We start from the raw sequence: 16,423 nt of genomic DNA, 5'->3' as shown, positions 1-16,423 counted from the left end.
CGATGGTAGATTTTGACCTTTTTACCCGGGTTATGGGATATTGCAAGGCCCTAGCTCGAGGTGTGTCATGCGAGACCATCAACAAGCGCTGTTGTTGGGCAATATATGAAGGTTTAGTAGGCCCTTCACTTCAACTACCTCTTAAGTAATGTACCCCGACATTATGTATCCTCTAGCATCCTCATCATGTGGTGATTGGCATAGAACCACGTCGCCAACTCTGCACTGGGTTGATCAATCCCCATGTCGAACTCTCCCGGCTCAAATTGGTTGGTCCTTGACTCATACATGGGCATTTGACCTTGCGCCGTATCAACAGGCTGTCCACTGCTTGAAAAAGGCAGCATACCTGATAAACTTGCCACATTCTGATTGCTTGCCCCCATCTGTGGTACGGATGACGGCAATTTTGGGTTTGGCGTGCAATAACCGGCTGACCCCGTTCCTCTCGTATCAAGCATGGCCTCTGGTGTCGCAGCGGCTCTGATGTTGAAATATTTGACTGCAACATCGTAGAGAGCTTTGAATATGCTCAGCTGCTTCTGGCACATGGAATACTGAGACGGTTCTGTCACCGTCTCGAGTGTGTGGACTAGGTCTCGCAGACAGGGCAGATCGGATGGATCAGACGTCTCTATCATGTGACAGAACAAGACGATGAAGGGGATGAAGGGGGATTGGAGAAGTGTCCTTGACCGCAAAGTTAAAAAACCTGGACCCATACATAGACTAGAGTCAGGACTTACCAGTTGACATATAGCAAGAAGTAGTTTGACTGTTTCTCCGTACTGCTGAAGATCTCGACACACTTCTCGTGCTCCTTGACGGCTTGTCTGGCTGTGGCTATGCATTCGTCACAAAATACCGAACCACCAGGCTTGTCAGGGGGAATGCTGCGGTAGATGAGGGTGAGCATTGAGAGACTGGTAACTCGCTCGCTACGAAAGCAGAGCTGGCTCAAGACAGTGCCGAGTTTACGAAATAATTGATCTTCACATTTGACCTGGAACAGCGTGACTCAGTCTTTGGGCTCATCAGTGGGGAAATGGCTACTCACCTGTAGGTCGTCCTCGACCGCCATCAGCCTTTTGGTCTCGTCGGCCAAGGCTCTCGCTCGTGCGGTGCGAACACTTGCTGGCTGTGCGAGAGAGGCTGGACTGTAGATCTCGTCGTATACCCGGCCCTGTAGGGTCGACATGCCGATCCAGACGGGAAAAGCCTGGCTGAAGAAGCTATGGTTGAAGAAGGGGTCGTTCAAAACCTCAGGGGTCATACTCGGGACGGTAATGTCGTTTTCTCGAATGGTGGAGGAGCGGCCGATGCGGAGGGCCAGCATCTTCTCGGTCGTATAGATGCACCAGAAGAGCCGGGTCTTTTGGTTTTTTGACTCTGTCGTCTCTTGATCCAGCATCACGCTGCTGTGAAGACCGAGGGACTGGCTGAGGTTGGAGGCTGCGCAGATGAAGTTCCATGCCGCTGATGGCTTGCACCTTTGGATGCAGTACAATGACTAGGGCTGATGAGTACGTGGTTCTTCGAGTCAGGAGAGTCGAGTAAACTCACCGCCATGCACAAGGCTAATACGTGCTCTAGCGTTGCAGGCATATGAAATGGAAGCCTAGAGAGAACTGTCTCGAGACTATCTCGGCATATGATGGACTGCGCAGTGTATTCTTTCTTGAGACTCTCATCTTCCACTACATTGGTGCACTCGCAAAAGAGCCAATACAGACCCAGGTAGAAGATGATGAGATCTGCCTCTGTGACCGGCCCCGGAGAGCATACTTTGATGAAATGCGTGGTGAACTCTGGTATCGTTTGAAGATCCATGAGCCAGAGGATTTGGATCGGGGTACTATCTTTGGAAGTGTCAGTTGCCCGGGATTTGTTGCTTGTACGTAAACCTACCCTGAGCCATCCGGAGACACGCCATCGCCTTTTCGGTGGAGGGCATGGGAAGTTTACGAAGACTAGTCCCTGGAGGAAGTGGCAAAGCATTTGGATAAAGATTCTCGACAGTGTCAGACTCTTGCTTCTGGGCGTCTATGACACCCCTGAGGGCGTTGAGAACAGACGTCATCTCGAGCGCAACTTCGGACGGTGAGTTGTTGTTGACCGAGTTTTGAAGAAACCTGGTGGCAAAGACAGCGTGGGCAAACAGGGAAGACTCGCCCTCGTACTCTGGCTTGGAAGAGCACGGAGGGGATTGGCCGACGAAGCTGGGTTCGGAGGGAGTTGGCTCTGAAGAGGAAGGCGTCGGATGGTAGGCGGTCTGAGATGTCTGCGGATTGAGGGCTGTTCCATGGTACTTGGGACCGGGTTGATTAAGACTCAATTGCTGGATGGTTTGATTGAGTTCTTCAATTCTGTTGACGATGCGGTCAATCTTGTTCTCGCTGTCGAATGTTGACGCGGTTAGTTTAGTTAGTAGGAGCCGTCCACATGAACTCACTAGATGCTGGATATTAGAACGCGTTGGCGTTTTGCCCTTGGTTTTTGCCCTGAAGGAAAAATGCATTGTGCCTTGGTCTTGATGCAGTGTGTGCATGGGTATACGCGATCGCATTTGACCTGGAGATGTAAACATTGAGACCTGCTTGAGATGGATGCAAAAGTCACACCTTGCGCTGTCGACAATTCTCGCACTATCACGATTAGCAAGTATCAAAAGATTGCGCAAAATGGCTCCTACTGCGAGCTTTTCTAAAATGGGTCCCTCGTGCTCCTCAAATTGCGACAACTGGTCTTGGGTGAAGCTCGTATCGTGATCCATCAAATTCTCTGCAGGCGTTTGCCGCCCCTCGGAAGGCGTTGATGTCATGATTGTAAGCGGAAAAGGCTTCACGCCTGTAAGCGAGCAAACACGGACGCTACGGAGCCAAAGAAAAAGCGAAGGATTGCAAGTGCAAGACAAAAGACGAGCGGACTCTGACCGTAATCACACATATGTAAGCTCCCTCACGCACGGGGCACGCGGACTCCGTCATTCGCCCCCTAAGATGCTAGGCAATCCTTTTGAAGTCTTGGCGCGGAGGTCCGGGATACAGAGGTTCCGGGCTCCGAAGGCGAGGACCCTCCCGGCCACGGGGTCTTGGCGTCCGGGTCCGAAGCATCTCACAGCCATCGAGATGACGTGAAGGCTTGGAATTTCGGACGGACGTGAGGCTTTGCAGAGTGCGAGATGATTGGAGACTTCGTAATCTTGTTGGTGGGAGATAGGGAGAATAATAAATACTTCTTCTTCACCCCTTGCAACTGTTTGCATGTTATCACACTATTTCGTCTTCGTTCCTTGTCTCTTTAATTCTTCTCTTAATTCTTTTCAAACGGTAGCACCACTTCTGGCTCATTCCCTTCGTCTTCTTTTCCTCCGTTGCTCTCCCGATTACACGACAAGCAACCCCACCATCGCGCGCCAGCATCTCCCATGGCAGCCAAAGACGCGGGCCAGAAGGCTCGCGACCCTGAAAAGACTTCGGCTCTCAAGTCCTTTATCGCAAGTCAATATATATCGCATACCTATCTTTTAGCTAACAACTGATCTAGCGAGTCTTTCGATATGGAACCCCTCAGCTCTACCTCCTCGAGGTGATTGGCGTAATCGGCGCCATCGCCTCAGGAGTCGCATTAGCCATGGTTAATGTGGTCATTGGAGAGTTCATCACTCTTCTCAACGACTTTACCACCTCTGGCACTGTCCCCAAGGGTTTCATGGCGGCTGTGGAAAAGACTGCGTGAGCCCAACCATCGCTCTTTTTCCTTTGGCATCACTGACAAGCCAGTCTGTACTTCGTCTACATCGGCATCGTTCGACTCTTCTCGACCTACGTATACGCTTCCCTCTTTACCTACGTCGCATACCACCTTACTCGAAATATCCGTCGATCCTATCTCAAGGCCGCCTTCAGTCAAGAGATCGCCTACTTCGACCAAGGCGTCGCCGGTTCCATCGCGATGCAGGCAACCTCCAACGGGAAGCTGATCCAGTCGGGTATCGCAGAGAAGCTTGGAATCGTTATCCAGTCCATCTCCACCTTTGTCGCCGCCTTTGTCATCGCCTTCATCAGCCAGTGGAAGCTTACACTCATTTTGATCTGCATTGTGCCCGCCCTGGTCATCATTGTCGGCACCTTGTCGGTCCCTGACGCTCAGATCGAGACCAAGATCCTGAAGATCCAAGCGCAAGCTGGAGGCTACGCCGAGAGTATTTTCGGGGGCATCCGCACCATCCATGCCTTTAGCCTCCGATCAAGAGTCGTTGCCAAGTTTGACATCTTCTTGCAGGACGTCTTCCGCGAGGGAAAGAAGAAGAATCTACTCTACGGACTCATGTTTGGTGGCGAGTACTTTGTCGTCTACAGCGGCATGGGCTTGGCTTTTTGGCAGGGTATTGCCATGATTGCCCGTGGCGAGGTCTCTGACATTGGCAAGGTCTTTACGTGAGTTTCATGACCTAGGTATACGCCAAGTATAGTTACGCTGACGTCAAATAGGGTCTTGATGTCCGTCATCATTGCCGCCAGCACCATCAGCATGATTGCTCCTCACTTCGTGGCATTTGGACGCGCAGCATCAGCAGCCACTGAGCTGTTCGTCTTGATTGACCGCGAGTCCGAGATTAACCCTTTCGATGAGTCTGGAGAGAAGCCCCAGAACCCGCATGGTGTCATTGCTCTCCAAGGAATTGGCTTCAGCTATCCCAGCCGCCCTGATGTCAAGGTCTTGGAAGACTTCAGTCTCAACGTTCCAGCCGGAAAGGTCACGGCCCTCGTCGTAAGTGTTACCTACTCGCCCAATCCACGTTGCGCCATGTTGACAGTTCCAAGGGCCCAAGTGGTTCAGGCAAAAGCACCATCATTGGCTTGCTCGAGCGTTGGTACAACCCAGCCTCTGGCGCTATCACGCTCGATGGCACAGACATCAAGAAGCTCAATCTGTCTTGGCTACGTACCAATGTTCGCCTTGTTCAACAGGTAGAGATCCAGACCCCATGCCACGTATTCAACCTAACACGACCAGGAACCCGTTCTCTTCAATGGCAGTGTCTTTGAAAACATTGCCAATGGTCTAGTCGGAACCCCTTGGCAATTTGCTTCCCGCGACGAACAGATGAATCGGGTGGAACACGCGGCCAAGATCGCCTTTGCCCATGACTTCGTCATGTCTCTCCCTCAAGGCTACGACACGCGCATCGGTGAGAGAGGCGGTCTTCTCTCGGGTGGCCAAAAGCAACGAGTTGCCATTGCCCGGAGCGTCATCTCGGAACCCAAGATCTTGTTGCTCGACGAGGCTACCAGCGCTCTTGATCCTCACTCAGAAACCATCGTTCAGCAGGCGCTAGACAGTGCTTCCAAGAACCGCACAACCATCGTCATTGCGCACAAGCTGGCAACCATTCGCAACGCTGACAACATCGTCGTCATGTCCAAGGGCAAGATTGTCGAGCAGGGCCGTCACGGTGACCTCGTGGCCCTCAACAACGTCTATGCCAAGCTCGTCATGGCGCAGGACCTTTCTCCCTCTGGAAACGGACAAGACAGTGACCAGTCATCGGACGAAGAAACGACAAGGGGCAACGACATCGAGCCGGTTCAGTCTCTGGCAAAGCTCAAGACGGTAGAAGCTCAGCACCTGGCATCACTCAAGGACCGGGAAGATCACGAGCTGTACAACAAGACGGGCCTAATCCACAGCATCGCGAGGCTCATTATGGCCACTCCCAACTTGTGGAACTGGTACCTGTTGATCTTGGTCACCTGCACTGCCGGAGGTAAGCATTTTAACCAGGAATTGGTGCGAACGGAACATGCTGACGTCTGAATAGCTGCTGTTTTCCCTGGACAAGCAGTTCTGCTAGGAAAGGTCATGACCGTCTTTTCCAGTCCGAACATGGTCTCTCGCGGCAACTTTTTCTCCCTCATGTTGTTCGTCCTGGCTATCGGATCCCTCTTTGTATACTTTATTCTCGGGTGGGCAACCAACGTGATTGCACAGGTAAGCCAATGAGTACTTAGTGATGGGATAAGAGCTGACGCTATCCAGACCTTGAACATCAAGCTTCGAAAGGAGATTTTCGACCTCACCCTTCGGCAGGACCTGAGATTCTTTGACCGACCAGAGAATACCGTTGGTGCACTCATCAGCCGTCTGGATTCCTACCCCCAGGCCGTCCTCGAGCTCATGGGCTTCAACGTGGCGCTTGTTCTTCTATCAGCCATAAATGTCCTCGCTTCTAGTGTTCTAGCCTTGGTGGTCTCGTGGAAGCTCGGCCTGGTCGGGGTGTTTGCCGGCATCCCTCCCATGCTGCTGGCTGGCTACGCGCGAATTCGGCTAGAGACAAAGATGGACACGGATATGGGCAAGAGATTTTCTGCCAGTTCCTCGGTGGCCTCTGAGACTGTCACGGCGATCCGAACCGTCTCTTCCCTTGCCATTGAGGACACTGTCTTGACAAAGTACACCAACGAGCTGGACCAGGCCATCAGTCAAACGGCGCCTTCAATGTTTCACATGATGATTTGGTTTTCCATGACTCAAGCTGTTGAGTACTTTATTCTGGCCCTCGGTTTCTGGTTAGCACGATATCATCTATAGCGCAGAGTGAATGCTAATATTGCTTACAGGTGGGGATCCAAGCTCGTCCACGACGGAGAGATTTCCTTCTATCAGCTCATGGTCTCCTTCATGGGTGTCTTTTTCTCAGGTCAGGCAGCGGGACAATTGTTTAGTTTTGCGAGCAGTGAGTATTCAACCTTCAAGACGGGACAAGTTCAGCAGCTGATCTGTACGCAGGCTTCACCAAAGCCAACCAAGCGACAAACTACTATTTCTGGCTCAAGGAGCTGGAGCCAACGATCCGTGAGACTGAAGAGAACAAGGAAAAGGGGCCTGCAAATGGTTGCAGGTCCTATGACTTTGATGATGTGCAGTTCTCTTATCCGCTGGCTCCGGATAACCGCGTTCTCAAGGGTGTTTCCCTCAAGGTATGTGCAACTCAACTTTTAATATGTTTGAAAACCATCTAACAGGTCCGTGTTTCAGATTAATCGCGGTGAATTTGTGGCCTTTGTCGGCGCCTCAGGCTGTGGCAAGAGCACCATGATCTCTCTCCTTCAGCGATTCTACGATCCAACCAGTGGAACCATCACCATCGACTCGGCAGCTCCTTTGTCATCCATCAACCCTCTGACATACCGCAACCACGTCGCTCTTGTTCAACAAGAGCCTACCCTCTTCCCCGGAACCATCCGTGAAAACGTCTCTCAAGGAATGGATGTCGACGTTGACGAGACAGTTCCCGACGCTGTCATTGAAGAAGCTTGCCGAGCCGCCAACGCATGGGACTTTGTTTCTTCGCTGCCTGAAGGTCTCGGTACACCATGTGGCTCAAGCGGAAGTCAACTCTCTGGTGGACAACGTCAACGCATCGCCATCGCACGTGCTCTGGTCCGCAAGCCCAACGTCATCCTCCTCGACGAGGCCACGAGCGCATTGGATACCGAGTCTGAGCGCATCGTTCAGGCAGCTTTGATGGAAGCAGCCTCTACCGGTGATAGAATCACTATTGCCGTTGCTCACCGACTGTCGACTGTCAGAGAGGCTAACCGCATCTTTGTCTTCTACGGTGGTAGGATCATCGAGGCTGGAACGCATAACGAACTGATTGAGCAGGGCGGCATGTATTCCAAGATGTGTGAAGCTCAGAAGTTAGACCGCGGAGTCTAAATCAGAGAAGCATTGGGGTGGGTGCAGGGTAATACCCAGGAGGCGAAAGGTAGACAGGAGTTTTGGTGAATGGTTAACATAGATTGACATTCATGCATTCTGGGGTAGATTTTCTAAAGTAAGACAGGGCATTAGATTCACTTTGACTCTATGGATAATACTAAGGGGTAGCATATTCTTTACAATGATTATAGATTCTTTATTTGAACCCATGATGCATTTGCAACAATTCCTGCCTGACGCCACACTTAGCTCCGGCTGAATGCCCCTGACTCGGCCGAGAAAAAGAGATTGCAACCCTCCTTGCAGCAACTCTCAACCCAACATTTCATCAACTGCCGAAATTCCCCTATCCTACCCTGTGCTCCTATGACGCAATCTCACAAGTTATCTAAGCCATCTCTTTCTCCTCATTGATTATCTCGTAAGCATCAACCAAGGGCTCAGTCCAAGCTCGATCACCGCCGGACTGACCCCTGAGCGAACCATGCTTCACCCAATGCAACCCTACACGGCCGAATGCCTCTTTCTACGCCGACGAAACCAAGCTACTAACGGCTACCGACGTTGCAGGGGTTGAGCGGAGATCGACTATCTGGGGTTATTATCTCCTACTGCCGTGCCATTCGCAGCAACCACAACGGCTGCTAAGACAGTGCCGCTACTCTAGCATCTTTCGCCACCGTTTATGCGGAGGCAAGGAGGCTCTGTAGCATTAAGTGCCTAGAAGTCTTGGCTCCTTCATCTCCGTCGACGCGTCAATGCCATGCTTGTTCAGGACTTGGCAGCCGAGGCATCTCTGAGGACATGACTTGCATCGTGGTCTAGCGGTAAAGGTCAGATCCACAGATCGCCAAAGAAGCAAATTGCTATAAAGATGAAGGATCCGGACCGTTGCTGATCATTCATCGGTCGCTAATCGACAGCCGTCGTTCATCCTTCTTCATTCCTTTACTTGCACGGGTTTTGGGTCATTGATCAGCGTCAGCCATGAGAAACTCTTTCATCTACGGCCTCTTGGCCGCTCCGGCTTCTGTCTACGCCGTTGCCCTTACCGGCTATGAGTACATTGTTGTTGGTTCTGGTGCTGGAGGTGGTCCTCTGGCTGCCCGTCTCGCTCTGGCTGGTCATAAGACTCTGCTCATCGAGGCTGGTGATGACTACAACTCGGTCAACTACACGGTCCCTGCCTACTCTGCCAACGCCTCTGAGGACCCTGAGATTTCCTGGAACTTCTTCGTGCATCACTACGCCGACGATGCACGACAGGCCCGCGACTACAAGGCCACCTACGAGACCCCCGATGGCGGCGAGTACACGGGTCTCAACCCTCCCAAGGGTTCCAAGCTCAAGGGAACTCTGTACCCTCGTACTCAGGCCCTGGGTGGATGCACAGCTCACAATGCCCTGATTGCTGTCTACCCTCACGAGTCGGACTTTGAGTACATCGCCTCCCTTACTGGCGATGACTCTTGGTCTGCCCTGAACATGCGCAAGTACTTTGTCAAGCTGGAGGAGAACCGATACCTGCCCGCTGGACAGGATGGCCACGGCTACGATGGCTGGTTCAGCACCGAGACTGCCCCTCTCAGCATTCCTCTTGGTGATGAGCAGCTCCTCAGCCTTCTCAGCGGCGGCGCTGTCGCTCTGACCGAGGTCAGCGGCACCAACATCACTATGGACGACCTCATCGCCGGCGATGCCAACGCCAACACCGCCACTCGCGATAAGAACCCTGGATACTACCAGATTCCCCTGTCTTCTCGTGAGGCCAGCCGCATCGGACCCCGTGAGTTCATTCTCTCTGTCCGAGATGCTACCTTTGAGAACGGCACCAAGAAGTACCCTCTCGATGTTCGCACCAACTCCTATGTCACCAAGGTCACCTTTGATGACTCCAAGCCTCCTCGTGCTACCGGTGTCGAGTTCCTTGACGGCAAGCACCTCTACAAGGCCAGCCCTCTATCCACTGATGCCGCTGGCAAGGAAGGTAGTGCCACTGCTTCCCGCGAGGTTATCGTCGCTGGAGGTGTCTACAACACCCCCCAGATTCTCAAGCTCAGCGGCGTTGGTCCTGCCGACGAGCTGAAGAAGTTCAAAATCCCCGTCATCTCCGATCTTCCTGGTGTTGGAACCAACCTCCAGGATCACTACGAGATCACTGTCCAAGGCCGCCCTCCCCAGAACTTTACCGCCTTCGATGGATGCACCTTCAGCCTCTTCACTGACGAGGACCCCTGCCTCGACCGCTGGAGGGCCCCCGTCGACGGTGACCATGGCATCTACTCTTCCTCTGGTCTGGCCGCTGCCATGTTCTACAAGAGCACTGCTACTGCCAAGGATGAGTTTGACATCTTTGCTTTCGGTGGCCCCGTCAACTTCCGAGGCTACTTCCCCCAGTACGCCGTCAACGCTACTATTGAGCACGACTGGTTCTCCTGGGCCATCCTCAAGGCTCATCCCCGCAACACTGCTGGCGAAGTCACTCTGCGCTCTGCCGATCCTCTCGATGTCCCTGATATCACCTTCAACTACTTTGACACCGGCAGTGGAGACTCTTCCAAGGATCTCCAGGCCCTGTACGAAGCCGTTGAGCTCGCCCGCAAGGCCTTTGCCGGCCAAGCCGTCCCCATCACTGAGGTCCTCCCCGGCAAGGATGTGACCTCCCAGAAGGACATTGAGACCTACATCAAGGACACCGCTTGGGGTCACCACGCTTCTTCTACCTGCCCCATTGGTACTGACGATGACCCGATGGCTGTTCTCGACTCCAAGTTCCGCGTCCGCGGCGTTGCTGGCCTGCGTGTCGTTGATGCCTCTGTGTATCCCCGTATCCCGGGTACTTTCACTGCTGTGTCTACGTACATGGCTGCTGAGAAGGCTGCCGATGATATCTTGGCTGCTTTGAAGGAGGAATAAGTGGTGATGGAGAACCATGTATGAGTAATGTGTTTGATAGCGTTTAGCGTTAGCGGGCAAGATGTCATAATAATCAACGCAATTATACATTATTGGAAGCGCCAACGTCCTAAGTGGGATTCCCAAATTAAAGACCTTCTAAAATGGGTTTAATTTGCCTCTAATATATCAAGATGTCACCAAGTGCTGCTCGTGGGGCAAGGGTCCACCGATCGACGGTCAATGCAGTGCACTATGTGGCCCTGGTGACCTTCCAAGAGAAGCCATCAGCCACAATAATAAACAGCTAAGTTATTGACACATGCCAGCGTAAAAACTGAATCGAGAAACAGCATAATCTAACACAGCCAATGCCACTCAGTAGTACAACGTTGGAAATCTGCTTCCAGCTGTGAAGTCCCGTGTCTATTAATTATCCGCCCAACTATCTGGTCTCTCATACTAACTCCCGCTTTTCTCAATTATAACGTACAAAGAAAGAGTGTCGTGATCTGTAGTTCATGTAGTATGTGCATCATCTGTTTACTGCATCTTCTCACTGTTGCCAGTGACTATTCGCCTTGACCCACGGCTGGGGTGAGTGCAATTCCTCCTCACTCTCATTTCGTCCAGTTGTTGTGATCTGAACCTCTCTCTTGACACCAATGCCATACTCCTTTGCTGCGCTGGAGCCAGCACTGGCCTTCGTATCTGACAACCCGTCACGACCAACGGAAGAAAGTGTGTATGCATTGTGTCCCGAGAAGTATCCCTCGGTTCCAGTGCCAGTGTTACGGTGTCCTGAGACCCCGTAGCCCGAAGGCGGCATCGAGATGGGCTTGCTGGTGAGTCCGAGGCGGAAAGCTACTAGCTTGATGAGCGGTCGCAGAGTTGCGAGACTACCAGCGGTGATGGCCAGACCTTGCTCAACCGATGACCAGATGGCAATGTCGAGAGTGTTCCCTGATGATCAAGTCAGTTCATGGTCAAGTGAGAGAACGCACAGAGTACTCACAGAGGAAATCATCCTCCCTAAACTTGGGTAGGTATGGGAAACGAGCAATAACAGCCGAACTTGCCCTGCATGTTCTATTAGCGTCTTGACTAAATGAGTAGGCGGGACCAAACTTACACGCAGCCCATGGCAAGGAGAGGGATCAGCATCAACTTTGTCTTCTTGTGGAGTTGCAACTTCCAGACAATAAGTCCGGGAAGAAGAGCAAAGATGAAATCCGAAATGACGGCAAAGACGCTGTAGAGTGTTGCTAGAGCGATGACGACGTTGACATTGACACACTTTCCAGACTGTTCCTCGTTCCAGAAGTATGACATGGGGTTGCATTGGAATAGAGTAACGAAGAAGAAGATGATGCCTGACAGCGTGGTCGACGTCATGGCGAGGTAGATTACCCATCGATGGATCTTGCTCGTCGTGACGCGGAGGAGGAACCAGCCGATGGAGATTTTGGATGATACCATGGAGAGGGCGTACCAAAGGTAGCAGAACCACCAGCACTGAGTCCAAGTTAGATAATGTTGAGATGGTTCGTCAGGTAGGAAAAGTCACCATCTTGGCCGTTTGGATCTGCACCAATTCGAGGTCCTTGTGATGCCGTCCAGTGCCATAGGTAACACCCGTCATGGAGAAAGAGGCATATAGAGTGAAGAAGACCTGGAAGAAGATCAATGCCAAGTCAGAAAGCGAAACTTTGTCAAGCAAGGATGACAATCCAACGTACCGTTCCAGCAACCATGAGCCAGTCGTCCATACCAAACGCCTTAACCATGACACTCCGAACATATGCTCTCAAAATCATGGAAATAAGCGCCGCCGTTAGAAAGGTGATGTTGACGGCCATGAGCTCCGGCCCTCGATTCTCAATCTTGGTCGCCATGATGGGCCAGAAACTGTTGGTTGTGAAGTCGACGCCCCCGGAACTGCCAGAGCAGTTCGGGCAACTTGGAGGCCGGGGGGCATTTTATGTAAAACTCAATTCTTGCAAACGTCCGTGCCAGATAATCCCGGGGAATATGAGTTGCATTGTGATCCATTTCCGGCAGTGGGCGCAGTGTCCCGATGCTACGGTACAGCGGAATGGGAGACGCAGGAGATGCATGCAATCTTTTCATGTGGGCACTTTCCAGCAAGACCAAGTCCTCAGGAGAAAGAACCACATAAGCCGAGGCCCGCTACCGTTGAGGAGGGTCGGACCCCCGTCCAAACTACGGAGTACGGCTCCGGAATGACCCCGACGTGCCAACGGCCGGTTGATTGCGGGCCGACTAGTCGAATCGGGTAGGCTTGGCCGGCTCAGAGGCTAGTCCGCGGAAAGGAGTTGAACCCCTGGCGTTGTTTTGGAAACACAGCCAAGTGATGCTAGCGGTGGAGAACCACATGGACTAAGACCTAGACTTGGACCCAATGCCCGATCGATGTCACCCTAGACCCTGCGTGTGCTATAAATTGTTGAGTCATGGGCATCCCAAAAGAATGCCGAGAGAAGCTTGGCTTGACAAGGGTGCACGACATTGCCCCCCAAACATGGGTAGTTCCGTTCAACTCAGGGGCATTTCTGTAGGCGAGTCATTTCTGATCGCTATTGAATTCCCAAAAATGGAAAAGATGTTCGAATTCTGTTTCATCTTGGCTTGTCAGATTGTCGGCAACGGCCAATTCGCCGTCAAGACTTCGGCCAAGCGTCAGGTCATTATCTGTGTCGATCATGTGTTGAAAAAATTTGTCAGGAGAATCATACCACTAGTCTAGAGTGATTAGGAAAAAGCCATCAAAGGAAGTGAGCACGTCTAGAATCATGTTCATGCGTGCTCTAGAACCCTAGTACAATCGATAAACACGACCTTGCCTACCTGGTGCATGCCAAGTCTGTGAGGCTCAAGGAATCTGGGGCGAGGCTGGGTTAAGCCTCTGAGCGAAAGTTAAATTAATTGAAATCGGACCCATCATGTAATGAAACCGATGCCATGTGACTTCTTCCGATAAGATAAAAGTTCAGTCAAGGCTAGATAACTTTGGTAGAGCCCTGGAGAATGGGCAAGGCTTATGGTGAATTGCAATTGGCAGGGCAGTGGGCCGTGAGCGGGCAATGAGTGAACAGTGGGCAGTGCATGGAGACAAGAAGATCAGGAAGACAACGATGGAGAAGATGGGTCGAGACTGTCGATCATGATGACTAACAAGGTTCACAAGATAGTCTAGACTCCAGACTATCTGCGTTGATATAGATAAAGTTTATCACGAGTGAAGCCATGTCCAAACAGACTTTCAGGCTTGACACCAATGCCGTAGGAGGCACGACTCGATGCGTTCTCACGACAACCATGACCGAGACAAAAACGCGATTCCCCGCGCCTCTCTGTCCCTTGACTGATCCTCCGTTCACCATCAGTAAACATGGAGTCTCCACCGAAGGCTTCCTCTCAGCAAGGAGACGCCGACGATGAGGAGATCAATGCCGTCAAACGCCTGCTGGATGACACTGAGACAACCCCTGGCAAAGTGACTGCCCTTCTCAACCTCCAGGAATCTACTTCTGAACCAGAATCCGACCAAGACGAAGACGGCTCGTCTGACGAGGATGACCCATGGCTCAATGCTGGAGCACAGCCCGGAGTTCCCGCGAACCGTGAACACGGCATCTCCGAGGCCGAGGTGTCCAACGGCCATGCCGCAGAGTACTACCAGGAGAGAAATACTCACGACCCTAACTCATGGGAATATGCGCTAGCTCTGGCTGAACAAGATGATGCCGTGGGACACACCGCGTCAGTGGGCACAAATCCGTGCCTCAGTTGAGTCCTTTGCCCATGTCGTCTTCTCGCTGCCATTGGAAAGTCATGCGCCGATATTCCTCGGAATATGCGCAAATCTGGCAACACAGGCACTGAGAAGGGAATTGGAAGGTTCCAGGGGGCTTGGTGATGGTGTCTTTGATGTTCAACCCCCGAAGCAGCAACCGATGACACCTAATCACTTTGAGCTCTACCTAAAGAAGACTTTGTTCGAAGAATCTGTCAATATCTCGACTACCGTTGACGAGCCTGGATGGGCCGATGATCCCGACTCTTCAGTAGACACTGTTGTTTTCCCTGGTTGGAATGATCCCGCCGAAGAGTTCAAGTTGAAACCCCAGGGAAAATTTGTGGCCGAGACCAAGAAAGCTCTGGACGATTTTCTCGAGCATGTCCAACTGGGCGGCAATCTTTCCGCTCTAGGTAATGGAGGTGGTTTCTCGTCAACGGGCTTACCAAGTCTTTTGAAGAAGTCATTCACAACGTATGAATGGCTCGGCATGTGGCGAAGCTCCAAAGGGCGGAAGATCAGGATCTCGCGCTCGGCGTTGGGTGATGGTTGTTCCAAGGAGCGCCCCACGACTCCAGGCAAGAAGGAGGACAAGCTTGAAGACCTCTCTGAGCATGAGCAAGAGCGGCTGCTTTCCTTAGAGAACGAACTTCTTGGACTGGACAAGTACATGGGCGGCGATAGCGAGTATCTCACAGTCGTCACCTACAGCGACGACTACGTCGGTGCCATCGCCCTCTTCCAGGCTAAGCTCTCGCCGGACCACAAGATCACCACTCTAGACCGCATCGCCATGATATCCGACGTTCCGAGAAAGATCTGCGACATCCTCCAAGACGAAATCAAGCCAAACCGCTACGTCGTGGGACGAGCCAAGCGCAAGGTCAAGTGTTTTGACAGTGGCGAGATGCCTCCGCTGCAGATCATCAAGGTCTCGAACCAAGCGACGCCATGGTCCAGCAGTGGAGGCGGATGGCGCCAAGCTCTGCGGGTGCCCGAGCAGACTACCGAGTATAGCTCAGGCGAAGGGCTGATCGCGACGATCCCCCAGATGATCGGCCTGCTCCACCTGCAGCATCAAACCTTGACCAAGCTTGCGTCGTCTCAGGCTTTTGTCTTTGAGAAGTCTATTGATGCTAGTGGGGGGCTGCTTCGTAGGGGGATCTTGCTGAAGGGACGTCCAGAGGGGTTGTCGCACATTGGACAGAATACCAGGATTGCTGTCTTGTTTCCGATGGATAGTGTTTGGGCCAGGGAGCAATTCTTCTGGGCGTGAGAGTCTTTGATATTCCAGACTCGCATGGGATGGTTAAGTTTCAGGCATGAAATTGAAACACAGTTGCTTGGTTGAGTGATCAGGCCTAAGATGCTTAGTTGCTCACTGGCAGACCGAGACTATGGAACAATATTATAGTCAACCCTTGTCACTGCAACTTTTGACATGATCAGTTTCTTGAGGATCTACAATCAAACGCAACACAAGCGATCAGTTAGCGACAAACCAATTCACACCTCCTCACAGGGACGCAATAGCTTGGCCTGTTACAATGAATTAGGCTATTGCATAGACTGCTTAGCTCGCGATATTCACATGATCCCTATCGGCCTTTGAAAATTTATGAAACTCGGAGTGAGCAGAGCATGACTCGCCGGGAGGTAGGCCACGCCGCCATTTGTTGCTAGGTATATTCCTAGCTATTTTGCCGGGTGGCCTCTTTGGAGACGTCAAGGATTACTAAGTCTTAGTTCAGTCATCAGTTCAATTAAGTACCTTTGTGTTCTGCGTTGCTGCAGAGTTATCCAGAGCAGAACAATTCGTCAGTTATTTTACCTCTCATGTTCTTTGTCGCTGTTTGCTTAGCCTCAGCCCATTCTTTCATGTCCATAGTCTTTTGTTTAGGTATGTGAGATAGCACCACGTCAATACGTAGAATAACCCAGAGGTAAGGCAGGACACCTCTGATCGTTGGCCATGGTATA

At 51.9% G+C, this 16,423-nt stretch overlaps 5 protein-coding genes across 5 annotated transcripts; 3 read left to right on the top strand and 2 right to left on the bottom strand.

Moving 5' to 3' along the window:
* Window positions 1–161: 161 nt before the first annotated feature.
* NCS57_00432200 (Zn(2)-C6 fungal-type domain-containing protein) lies at window positions 162–2,821 on the bottom strand (the record flags this gene model as incomplete). Its single annotated transcript, XM_053054285.1, has 8 exons — window positions 162–690; window positions 747–1,003; window positions 1,058–1,510; window positions 1,564–1,859; window positions 1,909–2,396; window positions 2,453–2,571; window positions 2,622–2,645; window positions 2,693–2,821. The coding sequence occupies 8 exons, from the start codon at window positions 2,819–2,821 to the stop codon at window positions 162–164; spliced, it is 2,295 nt and encodes a 764-aa protein (XP_052916445.1).
* A 606-nt stretch (window positions 2,822–3,427) lies between these two features.
* On the top strand, window positions 3,428–7,725 carry NCS57_00432100 (uncharacterized protein; the record flags this gene model as incomplete). The annotated part of the gene is made up of 11 exons (XM_053054284.1): window positions 3,428–3,496; window positions 3,547–3,734; window positions 3,783–4,439; window positions 4,494–4,773; window positions 4,827–4,973; window positions 5,020–5,770; window positions 5,825–5,994; window positions 6,043–6,572; window positions 6,624–6,739; window positions 6,793–6,983; window positions 7,042–7,725. The coding sequence occupies 11 exons, from the start codon at window positions 3,428–3,430 to the stop codon at window positions 7,723–7,725; spliced, it is 3,783 nt and encodes a 1,260-aa protein (XP_052916444.1).
* A 990-nt stretch (window positions 7,726–8,715) lies between these two features.
* NCS57_00432000 (uncharacterized protein) lies at window positions 8,716–10,644 on the top strand (the record flags this gene model as incomplete). The annotated part of the gene is made up of 1 exon (XM_053054283.1): window positions 8,716–10,644. The coding sequence occupies one exon, from the start codon at window positions 8,716–8,718 to the stop codon at window positions 10,642–10,644; it is 1,929 nt and encodes a 642-aa protein (XP_052916443.1).
* Window positions 10,645–11,179: 535 nt separating this feature from the next.
* NCS57_00431900 (uncharacterized protein) lies at window positions 11,180–12,518 on the bottom strand (the record flags this gene model as incomplete). Its single annotated transcript, XM_053054282.1, has 5 exons — window positions 11,180–11,586; window positions 11,639–11,703; window positions 11,756–12,138; window positions 12,191–12,295; window positions 12,363–12,518. 5 exons carry the CDS (start codon window positions 12,516–12,518, stop codon window positions 11,180–11,182), a joined length of 1,116 nt encoding a protein of 371 aa, XP_052916442.1.
* A 1,517-nt stretch (window positions 12,519–14,035) lies between these two features.
* Window positions 14,036–15,719, top strand: NCS57_00431800 (uncharacterized protein; the record flags this gene model as incomplete). The annotated part of the gene is made up of 2 exons (XM_053054281.1): window positions 14,036–14,406; window positions 14,477–15,719. The coding sequence occupies 2 exons, from the start codon at window positions 14,036–14,038 to the stop codon at window positions 15,717–15,719; spliced, it is 1,614 nt and encodes a 537-aa protein (XP_052916441.1).
* Between the last annotated feature and the right edge of the window lie 704 nt (window positions 15,720–16,423).

The sequence above is a fragment of the Fusarium keratoplasticum genome, chromosome 3 (genome assembly GCF_025433545.1).
Source record: "Fusarium keratoplasticum isolate Fu6.1 chromosome 3, whole genome shotgun sequence".
NCBI classification, from domain to species: Eukaryota; Fungi; Ascomycota; class Sordariomycetes; order Hypocreales; family Nectriaceae; genus Fusarium; species Fusarium keratoplasticum.
This window is presented reverse-complemented; position numbering and strand designations above follow the sequence as displayed.